The following is a 20,464-nucleotide window of genomic DNA, read 5'->3' as shown; positions in this document are numbered from 1 at the left end:
TGTTGGGCTACGGGGTGGTTGGGTTGGTTGGTCCGGGTGTCCCAGAGGTATTCTCTGAAACGTTCCACAAGTAGGCGGCCTGTCTCCCCAATATAGAGGAGGTCACATCGGGTGCAGTGGATGCAATAGATGATGTGTGTAGAGGCGCAGGTGAATTTGTGGCGGATATGGAAATGTCCCTTGGGGCCTTGGAGGGAAGTAAGGGGGGGGGAGGTGTGGGCGCAAGTTTTGCAATTCTTGCGGTTGCAGGGGAAGGTGCCGGGAGTGGAGGTTGGGTTGGTGGGGGGTGTGGACCTGACGAGGGAGTCACGGAGGGAGTGGTCTTTTCGGAACGCTGATAGGGGAGGGGAGGGAAATATATCACTGGTGGTGGGGTCCGTTTGGAGGTGGCGGAAATGACGGCGGATGATACGTTGTACATGGAGGTTGGTGGGGTGGTAGGTGAGGACCAGTGGGGTTCTGTCCTGGTGGCGGTTGGAGGGGCGGGGCTCAAGGGCGGAGGAGCGGGAAAGTGGAAGAGATGCGGTGGAGGGCATCGTCAACTACGTCTGCTGAGGAAGGAGATGTGGCTGTGGTAGCGAGTCTGTTTGAGAACGTGGCTGAAGAGCTTCTGTGCAGAGGAGATGACCTTGGGTGTGCAATGAGAGAGGGAAACGTCGATATTCCTGTTCCTTGGATGCTGCCTGACCTGCTGCGCTTTTCCAGCAACACATCTCCAGCGTCTGCAGCCCTCACTTTCTCCTCGGTCTCATAAGCAGCCAATCAAACTGTAAACCACTGCTTATGAAACCCCCTAACTCTGATATATCAATCCTGCCATTGTTGCTAAATCATTGTATGATCATTGTTGCAGGTTGGGCTGGAGGAGATCAGTGAGATGTATTGGGACTGTACAGGTGGATCTAAACACAAGGGTAAGAATTTAACTTTGTGTTCAGAGTCACTTCAGGTCAACTAAGTCAGATATGATGGCCAAGCAATACAAGTAGGATTAATGCATCACCATCTCGTTACAGAGAGATTGCATGAGACTTTGCTTAGCAGGACAGAATAAGAGCATCTTTGGAATCCATAACGCTGCAGGCCTTTCTGATCCAGATTGAACTTGTTCTGTTAGGGCTTCTTTCCGATTTCATGTGTCAACTTGATTCGAGATTTTCGATTAAAAAGATGTTTAAATGAGTTGTAGTCACGATTTCTCAAGCTTTAAGCTGGGGTTTCTCTTTCAATTGTCTAGATTAAAGTGGTGCTGGAAAAGCACAGCCGGTCCTAATGAAGGGCTTTTGCCCGAAACGCCAATTTTCCTGCTGTTTGGTTGCAGCCCGGCCGGCTGTGCTTTTCCAGCACCACTCTAATCTAGACTCTGATTTCCAGCATCTTTAGTCCTCACTTTTGCCTAGTTTCTCTTTAAATTGAGCAGCGTAACCTGTAAACGATGCAAGAGCTCTTCAATTCCCTTTACAAATATTTCATTTTCATACATACAGTACCTCTCCGTGTAACAGTCTCCCATCCATCGCCTAGAAATTCTTAGAGATTCCTAACTTCAGATTTGACAAGGCTCATTTACTCGCCCGAGGTTATGTTGTACACCCCGAAGGAAAAATAAACAGAATAAATCAGGCTGCAACATTTGTGGATGCTGCTAAACGGGTGGGTACTGGAGGTTGGGATGAAGCAATATCGACCCTCAGATCCACTACCCCTTGTGTTTCCCAGTGTTGGTGTTGGGTGAGAGGGTGTCGCGGAGTGCAGGGTGTGTGGAGTTGTGAACAGGTCCGAGATTGCTCAGTACTCAGCTCCGCAATTCCCCGCCCTCTCTGCTGACAGTGTTTGGGACCACTCCCCTCGGCCAGTTCTTTACCTCGTTCACCTGAGAAACCCGTCTCAAATCATCAGCCTCCAGGTGACTGAAGATGTAGATTAAACAGTCCCGTGTGAGGACAGGTCCTGGGTCACTCTCCATAGCAGGCAGATCTCCAGAACACACAGGAGCCGCCTCTCTTGACACACTGCCAAAGAATGACGGCTTCCGGGCTCTTCCCTCCCACTATGGCATCCTAAAAGGCACAAATATAGAACAAACCCGAGATTTGGAGTCAAAGATCAGTTATTTGAATCAAAGCTGCAAATATACCAAAGCCAGTTCGATACATGCAATGGGTGGGGACTATGAGACAGCTTTAGCTCAGTTCTTAGTTGCGAGTTACCCGTCAGGGCGGTACATTCAACATCGTACTCCGCATTCTTTCAGCACGGAATCTAAGTAGATAATCTGATACAATACTGAGGCAGTGTGACATTGGAGGAGTCGCTGGGTCTTTGAGATTAGATGTGAAACCGAACTATTTCTTAGTTCAAACTCTGTCCTCATTAAACTGGAGCGTACTTATAATTGTGCTTACAAAAAAACCGCAGAAATTGTTGGAAAAGCTCATCAGATCTGGCAACATCAGTGGAGAGAAATCAGAGTTAACGTTTAGTGTCGAGTGACCCTTTGTTTTTATTTCTGATTTGCAGCATCCGCAGTTCTTTCGTTTTTTTTATAATTGAGCGTATATTTTCCCCTGTGACAGAAGTTAAGTTGATTGGCCTATATTTTCCTGCCCTCAAGAGAAAAAAAATCACTCCATTCCATATCTTTCAACCTAATGATACCTTCCTGGAATCAAATTAAAACCAATGCATCAATTATCTCATTAGCTACTTTGTTGAAGATCCCCAAGAATAGAATGTCCATTAGGACCAGGGCTTGTCAGTCCAGAGCTCAACAATATACTCAGTTTTGTTTCCCTGAGGAGTCTGATTGTCCTGTAACCCTGGTACTCCTTCAGACAAACCGACAGAATCCCAAACCTGTTAGACTATTACAAAAGCTAAGACTCCTCTTGTTCTCAGAACAACCTGCCTCGCTTACACCCACACTCTCCTGTTGTGGAACACTGACCAAATCAGAGGGTTAGGGATGTGACTGCCTCCCTGTACAAAGAGTCCAGGCAGCTTTACCCCTTCCTGATGAATAACAGTATTTGGAATTCAGTCTGCAACTCATAACCTCTTGGCCAAAGCTGAGCAAATTTCAGATATGTGCCACAGACTTTGGAACAAATTGGTATTGAGGAAATCCCAAATGCTACAACTGTGATTCACTAGTTGTCCTGCCATCTTTAATGTATTCTAAGGAATTACGTAATTATTTTATTCAACTTTGTATTTAGTGATGTTTTTGCATATTTCATTAACCTTACCATCAGCTGCTATACTATTTCAAACCTTAGGAATAGAATTAACTTTAATCACTTACCAGATACCCACCAATTAACTAACTTCTTCACTCAGTGCAGAGCATGCATCAATCTATGGAAGATTAGATTAGATTAGATTAGATTAGATTAGATTAGATTAGATTACTTACAGTGTGGAAACAGGCCCTTCGGCCCAACAAGTCCACACCGACCCGCCGAAGCGTGACCCACCCATACCCCTACATTTACCCCTTTACCTAACACTACGGGCAATTTAGCGTGGCCAATTCGCCTGACTTGCACATCTTTTGGACTGTGGGAGGAAACCGGAGCCTCCGGAGGAAACCCACGCAGACACGGGGAGAACGTGCAAACTCCACACAGTCAGTCGCCTGAGTCGGGAACTGAAAACGTTTGGGCTACAACAATAGAACTTTTTTCCCTTCCTTTGATAATTCTCTGAGTCACTAAGTCCAGCACTCAAGAGCTAAGTTGCACTAAGTTGGCTGGTTTTATATGCAACTAACAAAAAAGGCCCAGTTAACAAGGATCTGGTTTCAGTTGGTATTTAATTAAGCTGTTATTTCAGTGGTACCACCTGGAACTAGTGGAAAATACCCTGCGTAAGGCTGCAACTACAAAATTTAAAATGTGGATTTCAACTTAATGCCAATTATGAACACAATTAGATTTGTACAAAACTGTAGTGTATTCGTAATTGATCAGAGTGTCATGAAAATGAATAATATAGAGGAAGGTGCAAGTGTTATTTGAAAAGAATGAAAACTTTATGGGCCAGTATAACCTGTGATCTCAAATGCATCTGGGAATGCTATTGTACTTTAACTGTGATTTCACATAGTTCTGTAACCAGTAAAATTATCATCAAATTAGATAAGGTATTTTATAAAGTTTAATGATCTTTGTCAAATAATTAAATCTTCTGAAAACCGCTGGATATAAATGTTGGAGGAACTAATAAAATTAAAATGTTTTGCTTCATAAAAATGTTCATATTTCAACACAATGATTTGTTCCACAATGTGCCAAAGAAAGGAGTTGGCAACTTTTGCTGAGTCATTGTTTAATAAAACAGGTGTAAACGTAGGCTATTTATGTGATGTCCAAAAAAGTTTCATTGCTGCAATGTGTCAGGCATTGATTGTCCAACAATAGAGAATCTAAGCATCATGTCTTGACAGTTAATGGCATCACCATTGCTGACTCTATCGCTGTCAACATACTGAGGGCTATCTTCGAACAGAAGCTGAACCGGAGCAGCCATATAAATAGTATGATTATAAGAGCAGGCCAGAGACTAAGAATTCTATGACTCTCATTTCCTGCCTCCCCAAAGCCTGTCCACTGTCTGTAAGGCAGAAGTGTTATGGAATACACTCCACTTCCCTGGATTCTTACAGCTTCAAGAACATTCATGACAATCGACACCTTCCAGGACAAAGCAGCCAACTTCATTGACATCCCATTCACCATCTTAAACATTTCCTCCCTTCATCACCAATGTACAGAAGCGCGTATCATCCATAAGATGCATTGCAACGACTCACATAGATTGCTTCAACTGCACTTTCCAAATCCATGACCTTTACCACCTACATGGGCAAGGGTAGCAGATGCATGAAAGCACAATTGTGACTTGGAATTATGTTATTGTTCCTTCACTGTTGGTGAGTCAAAACCCTCAAACTTTCTATCCAACAGCAAAGATTGCAGTGGTTCAAGGAGGCAGCCTATCACTAATTTCTCCATGGCAATTAGGCATGAGTAATAAATAATGGCCTAGTTATCAATAGGCACAACCCATGAACAAATAAAACATATTTTGAACTTGTTGTACAGTTTCTACTGCTTTAAGATACTGCACAAAACACTATATAGGACAAACAGGAAGACAGCTAACGATCCACATTCATGAACATCAACTAGCCACGAAACGACACGACCAGCTATCCCTAGTAGCCACACACGCAGACGACAAGCAACATGAATTTGACTGGGACAACACTACCATTATAGGGCAAGCGAAACAAAGAACAGCCAGGGAATTTCTAGAAGCATGGCACTCATCCACAAACTCCATCAACAAACACATCGACGTGGACCCAATATAACGGCCACTACAGCGGTCAGCTGAAACTGACAACCGGAAGCGGCAGGGACAGGCCACTATAAATGCCAGAGGAAACACCACAGAAGCGCTTCACAGGAGGCTCCCAAGCACTGAGGATGTCACCTAGACAGGGGATGAAACGTTTGCAACAAAAACTTCCAGCTCGGCGAACAGAACCACAGCAGTTAAGATAAGGCATTAAGGGAATTACAGTTATAAAGGAAACCCAACAGTAATGCAGGGCAATTCTTCTGGGCTTTTGCATATTTATATCCCTTTCATTTTTTTTCACAAATTTACCAATTAGGGCATAAAAGCCACTCATTATGAAGGTTCAATATTCCATTCGTCATTTCAGTACATGTAAACCCATTTTGTTTGTATGATTTACAGTTCAAATTAAATAAGGGTTGTCCCCAATATAGCAGTGATATTTTCAGTAAACAAGACATGAGTGCAGCCCATCAGGCTGCTTTATCCTGGACGATGTCAAGCTTCTTGAGGGTTGTTGAAGCTGTACTCATCCAGGCAAGTGGGGAGTACTCTATCACACTCCTGACTTGTGTCTTATAGATGGTGTACAGGCTTTGGGGAGTCAGGAAGTGAATTACTTATTGCAGTATGCCTTGCCTCTGACCAGTTCTTGTAGCCCCTGTATTTATATGGCTAGTCGAGTTCAGTTTTTGGTCAATGATAACAAGGATGTTAATAGTGGGGATTTAGTGAAGATAATATCATTGCATGTCAAGTGGCAATGGTTAGATTTTTCTTTTATTAGAGGTGGTCATTGCCTGGTTTTGTGTGGTGCGAATATTCACTTACCACTTGTCAGGATTTTGTCCAATCTAGCTGCATTTGGACATGGGACTGCTTCAGTATCTGAGGATTCAAACAACTTAAGGAGCACAAACCACAACAATATTCCAGTGACATTAGAATGAATAAAATCTGTCAGATTTTGCTGGAAACAGTTTTATAATGCTTCCCATCACTTGGGACTTACCAGGTACTTAAGCAACAAATGATATAAGAAGGCAAGCTGCTGATGATTAGAGGAAATTATTTTGCAAGGGAGAATTGAGGAAGGATTGTTTAATATAGGTGGAGTCTGAGTCTGACAATGTACTTCAGCTCTATGAAGGAAAGCTTTGGATTTTGCTTTATAATTGCAGGAAAGTTTATGCAAATACAAATACCTCAGACAATCGAATCATTCAACTCCAAGTATACTACGCAATCTGACATTCGTCAACTTCAAACTAATAATTTTTCAGATGTTTGCGACATTTCATGAGACAAGTCCATTTCAGGAGTTGTTTGACTATCTTGGCTTGTGGGCCTCATTCAGGCCACCTTCCCTCACTTTCTTCTGTTGTACTAAGGCCACAGTGACACTGCAGCAAGCCATTTCAGAGCCATATATATGGAATGGGATTTGAAATTAGTGACTGAGTTCTGCGATTAGCAGAGTTCTCTAAGCTAGGATCATCCTTGTGCAGATCCTTAGAAAAGAATAAAACTGAACTTGTTTCTGAGTAGGAGCAATCTCAAAGCAGCTCTCAATCTGTATGAATTGTCCATTAGCTTTTCTGTTTATATATGTCTGTAGTTTTACAATAATTAATGAATAAATTAAAGGAGAATATTAAACAGTGGGATGAATATTTTTAATAAAAATTATCATTAAGTATTTTAAAAGCAGAGTTATCATTTGAAGTATTTTTGTATGGTAGATTCAGCTATGGAGAGAATCTTTAAATTATCTATTTTAGTTTAAAGCATGAATATTAAAAATATAAAGTTATTGATTGTAATTCACCAAGTTACTGTAAAAGCTGTTCACTCTGAGTAAACTGAAGTGTGAGCACAGAATCGCAAAATGTGGTTTGTTTTTTATTCAGTTCTTACGAGCACTATATTTTTAAGTTATTCAATTCATATATTGTTCAGAAGGGGGCAGCAATGTCTCATTTTTTTTTAAACATGCGGACGTAAGATTTTGCCATGTCTGTGTTGCCATCAACTATAGTGCATCTTGATTGAACAAATAAAATGATACAGAAGTGTAGTGGTCAAACTACTGGATTAGTAATTCAGGACCCTCAACCAAAAATTCCATTATGATAATTTCAAATTTAAAAATTTTTAAAAGTTCTAAAAAAATTTAGAAACAAAAGCTACGATCAATAAGAAAGTTTTGGATTGCTGTAAAAATCCAATGTCTAAATTCTGGTCTTCTCAGAGGCACCCACATCCAGGAATGGTTCAAATAGTAACCTGTTGCTTTATAATGTATTTGGTACAAAGGCAGTTTATAAGCATTTGCAGAGTCATTATTGGCTGTTGCTTGGTTCAAAGATGATGCCGATCCAGGATTGTGGGCTCCAGCCATGGTCTTCCGGAACAGGCTGAATCTCGGCCCACAGATTTGTGAGCACTTGGGCAGGATGTCCCATGAGATAGTGGGATCTGGAGTGCAGGCATTGTTTCCCTTTCCTTCTTTCTCAATCACCACTGTGCCTCACCATTTAAGACGTTGTAATTTAAAGCGTGGTATAGTTTGATGGACAAGTTATCACCATTTTGAATGGCTGTTATCAACTGTTTATCATCATTATTATCAAGGCTGTCATACTTCAAGGAGAGAGTCAGCAATGTTTGACAGTTCTCTCATTGAAACCAGATTAAGAAGCACATACATTGCTGGTTGACTTTATCCAGTGCTGGTTTGTATTGTTGATACACAGCCCAGGTCTTATTGTAATTCAGGAGTGTGGTGACCACAGCTGCTCTGTACATTTGGACCTTTGTTAATTTGGAGGGGTTTTTGTTGTCACAAACCTGTTCCCATAGTTTGCTATCATAGCTGATGTGATGATGAATCTCCTGTACTTTAGTGACAGAGGTGGCTGCCAAAGTGTCAGAAGCGCCCAACATATTCCAGAGTCTTCCTTGTAACATATGGGAGGTGGTATATTTAACTACCAGATATGGATTATTATACATGTTTTGGTAACTTTCTAGGAAAGGGCTAGTTTCTTGTATGCACAATTGAACAGATCGAGGAATACGTGCAATGTAAATAATGACCCTGCAGTCATCCACACACAGTAAATCATGTATGTCTGCGATAGTTTAGTTTTGGCATGGAGGAAGTTGAGGTTGAAGAGTTTTCTGTCTAGGTAGTATTTAATACTGACACCAGAGGGCAGTTCACCTTTAATGGCTTGAGTGCCCACTCTCATTTAAATTATTAATATTATGGGAGCTATCAACCTGTCTTATGTAGTCTTGACCTGAAATTGGAAGGGTCCTGTTTCAGATCTTCCAAATAAGACTTTATAGTGTTAACACCAGGAAGCAATTGCAGAATTTCAGAGAATGTCTATTCCTGATAATAAAGAAGACCTTCCAGGAGACAGAACTCTATGCATCTATGTCAGGATTGTGGATAAAGGAGAACATCAGTCCTAGTTAAAATCATGTGGAGTTTCTTGATCTCAGGATGATTTGTCATTTTTGCTACGTATGAAGTTCTCGCTTGTGCTAATTTGTTTGTGACTATTAGTGGAAAATATGAGATAAAGTTTTAAATTCATCTCCTTGACAGCATTGGGATGGAATTTGTTAGTCTCTCAGTATAGATCAGTTCCATCAATTTTTAATCCATTGATTTCTGTAGGTAGTCATAGGAAACACAAAAGATTGTATTCTTCATCTGCCACAAAGAAATTCAAATATCTTTATTTGATGCAGCGCAGGTCAGGACAAAATAAAGCTTTGTACTGCACATTATAATATTGTTAATCCTGATTAAGTGATCAGATGCAAATTATTAAAGATGCTTTAAGATACTTTTTGCAATTAGTCAATAACGGCACTATACGGAATTAATTGTGCATGTGGTGTCAGATAAAGAAGGATTTTAAAATAATCTTAGCATTTAAGATCCATTTGATTTATGACAATGATTGTTCTTATCATGCAACACTACAATATTTCTAACAATTGTGATTTGCAAGTATTTAATCTGGTCTACGAAGTGGGATGCAGATTTGTATACATTGTGGACACCACATATGTGTTCTTCTATAGGAGATGCATGCAATCATTAACCTTAAAGCAGAGGCTTTTCTTTGCTGCTTTTTTCTCTTTTATTATCATCCACTTTACTGCATGTGCAGATTGCTATGGATGTTGGCGTCTGTTATTTCAGTGAAGTATCCATTTTATCACTGTGAATAGAAACAGCAAGGACTGAATTGTCCCTAGGTCCACACATGTGGGTTAGGAGCTGGGACTGAGAGTAAAGCTGGTAAATAGCACAGTAACATTGCATTCTGTACCCAAAGGGTTCCCACTTCTGAGTAATCGCTCTGGAGGTGGGGTCACTGTGGCACAGGCTGCCAATCCAGCAGAATCTGGTATGGGCTGAATGTGGGCAAGCTGGTGCTGCCAGAGGTATGGCATTGTTCATTCATATCTCAGATCTCCCTTTTCCTATTTACACTGCCATCAGGACACACTTTCAGCACTAAATGCAAAACTTCTTTGAACTGACATGCATGGGGCAGGACTAACTGAAGGCAAATGCAACTTGATGGCTTGCTATTGAAATAGCTATTTAGTAATGCATAAAACATCAATTTGCTGCTCAGGTGAATTTATATTTAAGCCAGCCTTACTTTTAAGTTGAAAATGTTTAATTGTTTGAAGTAAATCATAGCCTGTTTCATTGCCAGTTTAATTGTTGTTTGCAACTCTATAAACTTCAGAATGTGCTTATTAGTGTTATGTTGCAACTAACAGCACCCAGTAAGTTGAGATTGTTTGTGTCTGTAATGCAGTGTGATTTTTTATATATGTAAAAAACCCAAGTGATATTTATAGTAGTACTGTACATGTTCTAGGCAGTAGCTCATAGATGGTGAAATTGGTAGTTGTTTAGGAGCCGATGTTGGTTAATGCTAAATTTAGAACTTTCTTTAAAGTAGCAAAATACAGCAACACATGAATCCAGCTTGTTGGAATGAAACTTTTGTTTGCAAAAATGTACCTAGCAATCCTGAGCACGTTTGCTTTAAATTCCTGTGAGATGTTAACCTGTTAATTGTTTAATGCCCACATAAAAGTAGCTCAATAGCTGGGAAACATTGAACCCAGGTTCTCCCGACCAAAACTTTCATCCTACTATGTTGAAAATTGTGCAGTTTTTGAAACAGCTGTATTTTGTTGCCTTCACAAGCTTTGGTTTCCTGTGCTTTTTCAAACACATTCTTGAGGATACAACAGTCTGTAGACAAACACATGCTTACACTAGTTTACAGTGATTTGAAATCCTTTTCCTTGACCAGCAAGTGGTGCTGTCTGCTCCAACTCAAAGACATGGAACATTATTTTGTGGTAGAATTCCACCCTTGATCAATAGTGCTTACCAGTGATTACCATGCTTACAATTGAGGACAATTTGCAAATAAACAAGTCACAGTGGTCTTTGCTCCTAAAATTGAATTAAATCAATGTAATGGATGACCAAAATAACAAACTAAAATCACTCTTCCGACTGGTCCATTAAATCAATGTCATAATTGACAATAGTTCTGACCTGCCTTCAAACCTGTAACCAGGTGCTGCCTCAGGAATGTACTTCAAAGGCAAATTCTGCTGCATTTACAAATGGGAAAGACTGAAAGGTCATTTAGCATTGTACTTACTTTTTGTTTGTGTCCAACTGAGCAAAGCTGCTGTTGTCAGAAACTCCCAAGGTCAAAAAAGGTTTCAATTGTGTTAAATTTTCTTTTAAAAAAGACAGCCTTGTTCTGATTTAATGGTTCACCCAACCAGTCAGTTCATCAATCTGAACTGATTGTTACAACAGCAAAATATTTATTCAAACATGTACGTCAGCTGATAACAATACTTCTTACCAATGAATGAACAGTTACAGCAAATGTAGAAAGTTCATCTGAAGAAAATTGCACACTTGGATTTCTTCTGAATTTCATGCATGATGTCGAAATATATTTTTTAATGTTAATGATTAACATACACAACTTAGTGAAAACCCAATCTGTTCTCAGGTATTTACACTTTTAAGAGGAAATCAATCTACTTCACTTTGTTTGTAAATGGTACTGATTCCACTCTACACTGCATGTCTTTAACAATCGTAGAACTGGGAACTGAAGGCAGAGACCAGGGAACCAAATGATTGGAAACATGAAAGTCACAACAGTTACTCAGGTTTGAAAAGCATTTGTAAAAATTTGGACTTACTATTTAGTAACGCATCCTAATATGCACATGAGTGACATATCTAGGAAAGACATGCGTGAGCTTTGGCTGTTGTGCCTCTGTGTACAAGAAAACTCACACTACTATAAAATATTTTGCACATAAAGAAAAATAAAAAGTTGCATGGTATTACTGGAGATATAAGGAGTAAATAAAGTCATAGATTGCATCAGTGTCACTGTACATATTACCTTCATTAATACCATCATTTAACTCAATGGGGAAAGATTCACATACTCAGTGTGTAGCTTATTTATGACTGCACCAATGAAATTATTTTTGGGCTGGTAGCATTGTGCCTAACATTGTGGCTCAATACTTGATAATGGACCTCAAACAGTGTCCAGCTCGCCAAAAGAAAATCTTATGGATGATCCAAAACTTACATACCTATAAGGGCCACCTCTGAACTTAAAAAAAGGTATAAGTTATAACATAAGCAACAAAAGCCCATAGTCATTCATAAAACTTTATCCAATAAAGTCATAGCACAATCTGATAAACTGTATTCTAGGCATGGCACCAACCAAGAATTAAGTGGGACCCAGTTCAACCTGACAACTTATATGGGGGCTGAACCCAATTGGCCTCTAATAACATTGCATTTTAATTTAAAAAAACTGATTTCTTGATTTGGTGTGCAGTCTGAACCATAAATCCAAAATAACAGCAACTACTTCTTTGAAACCACTGGTTGATTAGGCATTATTTTTAGTTATCGATTAGAATATCTTTATATGTAGTATAGTGGCATATTTAAATGCAATTCTCTAAACATAAGATCACCTCTTCATTGATGTTGCTAATTGTCCATTTTTCTTGCCAGCACAAATTTTTATTTCACATACTGAAAGTAGGTAACTTTAAATCAGGTTTATCTGTAGCCTTTCAAAACAAAATAGTCTATATCTTATATGTTCAGCAATACATACCAACTGAATTTGTATATATCTTTATATTTAAAAAGGAATTAAACTAGAACCAATACTGATAAAACTACAATATCCTTACTATGTATTTTGAATAACCCAATTTCCTCTTCCCTTTCCAGCAGCTTAATCATTGCTGCAGTTGTGCTCTTCCTACTGGTGTTGTGATGATGCTGTTCTCAAACTGAACATTTTTCATAAAAGAATTGTCATAGTTTCCTCAATGATTTTGGCAAGCCAGTCTAAATCTGTTGGATGTATTTTCCCTGAGATATGAATACAACATTATATTTAGTATCATATTAACTTGAAGGGAGTGCCTCTGCTAATCTTGACCATATTGCATGGAGGTGGATGACATTGAACTATGAGGTTTATGGTTGGCATGAATGAAGGTTTCATTATAAACTGTTCTAAGACTTTATGTTTGAATACAATTGAATTATTGATGGCAAGTCCACGCAGCATGTTAAGCAATTTCCTTACCTTGTTGCCTGATCTTTAAATGTCTAAAAGTCTTGATTATGTTCTCATTGCCTGTTTCAACTTATCATTGAATTGTGACTGTTCTTATGTTAAATTCTGAGACGATGGCTGGGATTGTATGGTGCCCCAGGGAGTATTGTAGGCAGGAAAGAGGAGGAGTGGGGAAGTTTGTCAAACTAGTTGGGATAGTATGGTGTAGCATGCCTGCTGCTGACATTCTACCAGTGGTGAATGGGCACTTTGCTGTGTGGAGTAGAGCCCACCAACCAGCAGACTCAGCCCTGGATGGCACCTCAGACTTCAGGCTCTGTTCAAAATCTGTCACCCAGACATCACAGTCTCTCACCTTGAACCCTCTTGGTGTATGCCCGATTGACCATGATGACCTCAAGCTGACTTAGAGATGTACAGCGTGGAAACAGACCCTTCGGTCCAACTCATCCACGCCAACCAGATATCCTAAATTAATCTAGTTCCATTTGTCAGCACTTGGCCTATATCTTTCCAAACCCTTCTTATTTATATACCCATCCATATGTCTTTTAAATGTTGTAATTGTATCAGCCTCCACCGCTCCCTCTGGCAGCCCATTCCATACATACATCACCTTCTGCATGAGTAAGTTGACCCTTAGGTCCCTTTTAAATCTTTCCCCTCTCACCTTAAACATATGCCCTCTAGTTCTGGATTCCCCCAACCCAAAGAAAATACCTTGTCTGTTTATCCTATTCATGCCTCTCATGATTTTATAAACCTGCACACTGGGATCATCTCCATGGTGACTGACCCAGGACTGGCTGAAAGTTCCAGATGTGGAAACTCCTCCTGGGACCTAAGGTACTGATTTTTTGATTGTCTGACAGCTCTTGGGGTCATGATATCACCTTTCATGGGCAGAAGTAAATAGAACCGATGAACCAAAGGACTGCCTGATCAATAAAATTCAGTTGGAGTTGCCATCTGTAGTGCAAATGGAGTTACCATCAGCATTCCAGGTAGTGACCAGGCCAATAGCACCCTGAAAATCAAGATGAAAGCATATTACGGCACAGGAACTGGTCCTTTGGTGTGCCACAACTGCACTGACACATGATGCCTTTCAAGCTAAAAACCTTATGCCTCTATGCAGTCCGTACACCTCTATTCCTTGCCTATTCATATATCTGTTAACGTATCTTTTAAATGTTGCTATAGTTTCTGCCTCCACCACTTCCTCTGGCAGCGCATTCCAGGCACCCAGCAGCCTCTGTGTATAAAAAATGTGCCTCTCACATCTCCTTTAAACTTATTCCCTTTTACCTTAAACCTATGCCCCCTACTCTGGGAAAAAGATTCTGACTATCCATTCTAGCCACGCCTCTCATAATTTTGTAAACTGTTATCCGGTCACCCTTCATCCTTTAACGTTCAAGTGAAAACAAACCCCTTTTTGTCCAATCTCTCCTCATAGCTAATATCCCCCAAAACAGGCAACATCCTGGTAAGCCATTTGAGTACCCTTTACAAAGCCTCCACATCTTTCTGGTAGTGTGGTGACCAGAACTGTACACAATATTCCAAAAGTGGCCTAACTAAAGTGCTGTATAGCTACAATATGACTTGCCAATTGTTATACTCTATGTTACGACTAATGATGACAAGCCTTCTTGACCTCCCTATCCATTTTTGCTGCCAATTTCAGGGAACTATGGACCTGTAAGTCTATATCACTCTGAATATTGATGATCCTAAGGGATCATCAATTGATGATCTGTCATTTACTGCATACTTCCCTCCTCTATTAGATCTCCAAAAATGCATCACCTTGCATTTGTTGGGATTAAACTCCATCTGCCATTTCTCCACCCAAATCACCAGCCTCTCTGCATCCTGCTGTATCCTCTAGCTATCCTCCTTACTATCCGCAGCTTTCCCAATCTTTGTGTCATCTGTAAACCTACTAGTCAGCCCATCTACATTCACCTCCAAATCATTTATATGTATCACAAAGAACAGGAGTCCCTGTGGGACACCACTAGTTACAGATCTCCAGTCAGAAAAACACCCTTCCACTGCTATCTGTCTTCTGTAACTAAAGCAGTTCTCTATCCAAGTCACCAGCTCACTGCAGATTCAATGTGGCTTCACCTTTTGTATCAGCCTGCCATGAGGGACCTTGGCAAAGACATTGCTAAAGTCCATGTAGATAAAATCTATCTTTGTCACTTCCTCAAAAAGCTCAATCAAGTTTGTGAGACATGACCTTCCCCACACAAAGCCATTCAGCCTATCTGTAATAAGTCCATATATTTCCAAAGTGGGTAAAGTTTGTGGCTAAGAATCTTTTCCAATAATTTCCCTACCTCTGGTGTAAGGCTCACTGGTCTGTAATTTCCCAGATTATCTCTTTTGCCCTTCTTAAACAAAGGAACAACTTTGGCTATTGGCCAGACCTCTGGGACATCTTCTGTGATTGAAGAGGATACAAAGATTCCACACAAGGCCCCAGCAATTTCCTCATCTGCCTCTCTCAGAATTCTGGGATAGATCCAATCAGGTCCTGAGGACTTGGCTATCTTAATGCTTTTCAAAACACTGAGCACCTCCTCCTTTTTTATACTGAGGTGTCCTGGAATATCAACATACCTCTTCTGTGACTCACCATTCACCATGTCCTTCTCTTTTGTGAATTCCAGTGCAAAGTCTGGCACATGGCACAGGACGTAAACCTGAGGTCCTGCTTTTCAACAGCCCACCTAACTCCCTGAACTCCCTTTGCAGGATCTTATCTCTATTTCTGCCTTTGTGCTGGTACTAATATAGATCACAACCTCTGGCTGTTCAGCCACCCCCTACAGAACATCCTGTACCTGCTCAGAGATATCCTTGACCCTGGCACCAGGGAAACAACACATCATCCTGGAGTCTCACTTATGGCCAGAGAAGCAGCTATCTGTGCCCCTGACTATAGAGATCCCTATGACTACCATCCGCCTACTCTTCAACCCTCCCCGCTGTATAACAGAGTCAATAGTAGTGTTATTGACCTGGCTGCTGCTGCTGCCTTTTCCTGAGAGACCATTCCTCCCCAAAAGTATCCAAAACAGTATACCTGTTTAAGAGGGGCATGGCTACAGGGAACTCCTGCACTGCCTGCCCATACTTACTCATCTTCCTGGTGGTCATCAGTCTTCTCTGTCTCTGTAGGCCTTACTGGTGTTGTGATCAGATCACTAAGTGTGCTACCCACAATGTTCTCAGCCTCCTGGGGGATACTTCATAGTTCATCCGCAACTCTGGGCACTCTGCATGGCAAATCAGGAACTGCACCTGAACACCCTTCCTGCATATGGAGTAAGTACAGATACTGGAAGTGTCCCTGATTTCCCCCATATTGCAGGGGGAGCATTCCATGCAGCTGAGTCCTCCAGCCATTTTGAACCTTATCAATTATCAACAGCAATGCAAGAACTGATTACACAACCTAATCCGACAGTCAACAACTCTGGTGTCTCACTCCCTAGCAAATTACTTCTGTAAAAAAAGACTTCACTCATAAAAAATCTTTATTTATACAACATGATATTGGAGCAGTACAGTCTTTGCATATCAAGGAAGAAATGAACCTTGGACCTAACAGTCTCTGCAGTTGCAAAGGCCAAAAGCATTTCTTACTTATCTAGGACACTACTTACAAACATTTAAGGCAACAAGAGGGTCTGACAACTGAATGGACCATCATTGTACTTTGAAAGAAAGACCTCAGACAGGAGTCTTTCATCGCTGCACCTTGGCGACAGCTACCCCAAGTTTTATTGCATCTCTCAGCACATAGTCCTGGACCTTGGAATGTGTCAGTCTGCAACACTCAGTTGGGCCAACCCTTTGCATTGGAAGACTAACAAATATTAGGCAGACCGAAGTGTGTCTTTCAGTCAGTTGATGTTTGTCTCAATGTGTGACTTGGGGAACAGACTGGAGAATACAGAGTCCTCGACAAAAACTGCTGCATCTCTGTCCAAACTTCCTTTGCTAAGGCACATATCAGCAGGAGATATGTGACAATCTCTCTCTCTCTCTCCCTTCACCACCATCACCACCACCGCCCCCTGACTCCCACTCCCCCCCCCCCCCCCCCCCCACAGCCACTTTGAGGGCAGCGTGCAGTGCCACACAGAGTCAGGACATACATGAAGGGTCTCACAGGTAGTGCCCTTCTCACCAAGCAATGTCTTGGTGCTTGCTGGGAATGTCACGTGATGAGGCGTTCTGCCAAATGACTTTGACAGTCTGCTCAGGGAACAACCTCACAGGATCAACTCTCTCCTATTCCCGCAGACTCTCGAGGATGATACATACTGACCACTTCCTGATGGATTTGGTATCAAAGGTGCTTTTCTTTGAAAATCTCTCCACAAAAATACAGAATGGTCCAACTACTTTGAGTGTTCTACGGCATCAAGGTCAGTCCCATCCTTTTTAACACTGGACACATAGAAACCCGATAGGTAGTGACATTTGGTATTTGTATACTAAGAGTTCTCTGCACAGTCTGTTGCAGCCACACACATTGTTGGCCATCAGGATGAGGAAGGCATTGGGTACAATCTTACCTCCACTCCCCTCACCCAACTTTATCCAAAGTACATGATGTCCCTGTGGACTCGGTCTAACTTGGACTTCCATATGAAGAGGAAAAAGGCTCAGGTGACTGTCATGGCGCAGTCTTGGGGAATAAGCCAGTTCTGTACAGTACAACAGCACCAAGTGTACTTCACACCTGATGACCAAGTTTTTACCTGCAATAGGGAAGAAGCTGTGTTGCTTCTTTGCTGCCTCAACTTGGCGATATGCCCCTCCCCAGATTTTGCACACATCCCAGCACCTCTGAACCTGTTCAAACTGGTCACAGATGCTCATGAATCTGTGCACTAATAATGGATCCGAGCAAAAAATTGTGACATCATCCATTCCCTTAGTTTAGTCACTCAATCTATCATACTTACTCCCACCCATGGATCAAATCTAACATCTAAATATTTCTTGGTCTTACTGGGGATAATATGTTGGATGTTCAACTTACCATATTTCTATTCTCTCTGATAATTATAAACAGAAGTTTTATCCTTTGATCTTTGACCTGCAGGCCTCTGCTGTCTGGAATAGATACCCCTCTCAGACTTGCATTTTCCTTATCAACTTAGCAAAAGGAACAATACAACACAACACAAGGTAGAGAGAGTGGGCTGCCCTGCCTGACTCCAGATCTAATCAGGAAGCTTTCTGATTCCCACCCATTGATTGAGGCTGGACTAACAATGTTTGTGTAGATCATCTGGATCCAATTGTGAATTCCCTTCCCAAAGCCCATTCTGGAGAGTACATCCCACAGGTAGGGGTGCAATATCCTGTCAAAGGCCTTCTTCTGGCTGATGAAGCAGATGTCCATTCCTTTGTCCTACACTTGGACAGTCACATCCCTTAAGGAGTGTGAGGCTCTCAGAGATCATCTTGTCCAGTACAGCACAGGTTTGGTGGTGTTGAATCACCAATCCCAGGTTGACGATGACCTTAGACAGGATTTTGTATTCTACATTTAACAATGAAATTAGTCATCAATTTCTATTTTCCTCCCTCTCCCCCTTCCACTTGTAGATGAGGGTGATGATACCTTTCCTCATGGATTCACACATGTTACCTGCCAGAAGCATTCTGTCGTACCCCTCCAGCAAGTCCTGGCCAATCAAGTCCCACCGAGCCAAATACAATTTGGACAGTAAACTGTCATTTCTGGGAGTTTTATCCTTTTCTAAGGACTCCGGGGCAATGGTCAGCTCATCCAGAGATAAGGCTGGGCCAGTCTCTCCCATGTGCTATTGTCTAAGACCTCCGTGATTGAGAACAGGAGAGCCCAGGAGGCCACTCTCTGGACTTTGTGTCACGCAGTTTGACATAAAAGGATTTGCTGATCCTCACGATGTCAGATTGAGAGCACATTATCGAGGCAACTTCTTCTTTCAGGTTGCTGAGCACAGAACTCTCCCTGTGCACCTGCTGGAAGAAGAAACGTGAGCATGTCTCATCCTGATCCACGATTATGTTGGAGGCCTCTGAACCAAACAGCTCCTAGAGATCCTCCTTGACATTGACTGCCATGGTCTGCAGCAGGAGCAGGTTCTGCATGATTTCTGGAGTTTGGACAATTTCCCACATCTCTCTCTCTTGCCTTCTGAACACCTTTGAGGATGAAGAATCTCTTGATATTCCCCTTGACTGTTTCCCACCAGTCTGTTGGAAGTTCAAAGAAGGGCTTCACGGTTCTCCAAGCTGTGCAATCCCTTTGGAGCTCCTCATTGTATTCTGGGGTCAACAGTTTCATATTCAGCTTCCACATTGTCTTGCCGGCCCGCTGGTCATCCTGTCGGTGACAGTCGGCAGTAGGAGGCAGTGGTCAGAAAAGAACATCAGCTTGGCGTCAGTGGGTCTGACCAAGAACACTTGGGACACAAACAGGAAATCTATCTTTGAGTGGACGGACCCATTTGGCCGTGACCAGGTGTATCTGCACTATGCTCCATCTGCTGGACTGCTGAAAACATTGTGTAGCTTGGAAACTTTCACTGTTCCCATTAGGAATTTGAATATGGCATCCAGTTGCTGTCAGCCCTTCCAGATCATCTAGCCAAATCGATGGTCCAGTTGAAGTCTCTAACCAGAACATTGTCAGCTACAGTTGGGGGCTGCTGCAGGATGGCCTGCCACTCATTCTATTCTGAGCAGACTACAACTACAAAAAAGTAAGTGTTGTTTTGCAAAGTATACTTTATTCACAAAAATCTAAAAATATCTAAAGGACTTCATATTATCTATTTTTATATTTCCAGCTAGCTCTCTCTCCTACTCTAATTTTTCCCTCCTGGTGCGTGGATACAGAATATGGAACACTTCCAAACGGAGGCTTGAAATAAAGTTGACCATTTTAAACCCCTTTCCATGAGACATACAAACATCCAAATTAGGAGTAGAAGTACACCACTTGCCTCCTCAAGCCTGTTTCATTGCTTAATAAGATACGGTGGCTCAGTGGTTAGCACTGCTGCCTCACAGCACCAGGGTCCCATGTTCGATTCCAGCCTCGAGTGACTGTCTGTGTGGGGTTTGCGCATTCTCCCCATGACTGCGTGGGTTTCCTTTGGGTGCTCCGGTTTCCTCCCACAGTCCAAAGATGTGCGGGTCAGGTGAATACGCTACGCTAAATTGCCCATGGTGTAGGTGCATTAGTCAGAGGGAAATGGGTCTGGGTGGGTTTCTCTTCGGAGGGTCGGTGTGGACTGACTGGGCCAAAGGGCCTGTTTCCACACTGTAGGGAATCTAATCAAAGATCAGAGCTGCTCTGCTTA

The 20,464-nt window shown here is 41.7% G+C and overlaps 1 protein-coding gene across 5 annotated transcripts in view; it reads right to left on the bottom strand.

Annotated features, from left to right (window-relative positions):
- Positions 1 to 11,172, bottom strand: part of fbxw12 (F-box and WD repeat domain containing 12) — a 45,011-nt gene extending 33,839 nt beyond the window's left edge. Inside the window, exons 1-3 of one of the 5 annotated variants that reach the window (XM_087994269.1) lie at positions 11,091 to 11,136; positions 6,199 to 6,255; positions 3,305 to 3,357 (exon numbers count right to left, since the gene is read on the bottom strand). Coding sequence is in view for 2 of the 5 variants with exons in the window: in XM_043708003.2 (XP_043563938.1) it covers positions 1,865 to 1,966 (102 nt within the window). In the remaining 3 variants the exon portion in view is untranslated. Of the gene's footprint in view, positions 1 to 1,864; positions 2,006 to 3,304; positions 3,358 to 6,198; positions 6,256 to 11,090 lie in introns of those variants that run through there. The other 4 variants (XM_087994268.1, XM_043708003.2, XM_043708002.2 and 1 more) reach the window with 4 other exon arrangements.
- Between the last annotated feature and the right edge of the window lie 9,292 nt (positions 11,173 to 20,464).

This window comes from Chiloscyllium plagiosum, unplaced genomic scaffold (genome assembly GCF_037043375.1).
Source record: "Chiloscyllium plagiosum isolate Xiang-an unplaced genomic scaffold, Cpla_swu_hap1 HiC_scaffold_14, whole genome shotgun sequence".
NCBI classification, from domain to species: Eukaryota; Metazoa; Chordata; class Chondrichthyes; order Orectolobiformes; family Hemiscylliidae; genus Chiloscyllium; species Chiloscyllium plagiosum.
Note: the sequence above shows the minus strand (reverse complement) of the source record. Positions and strands in the feature narration are given on the sequence as shown.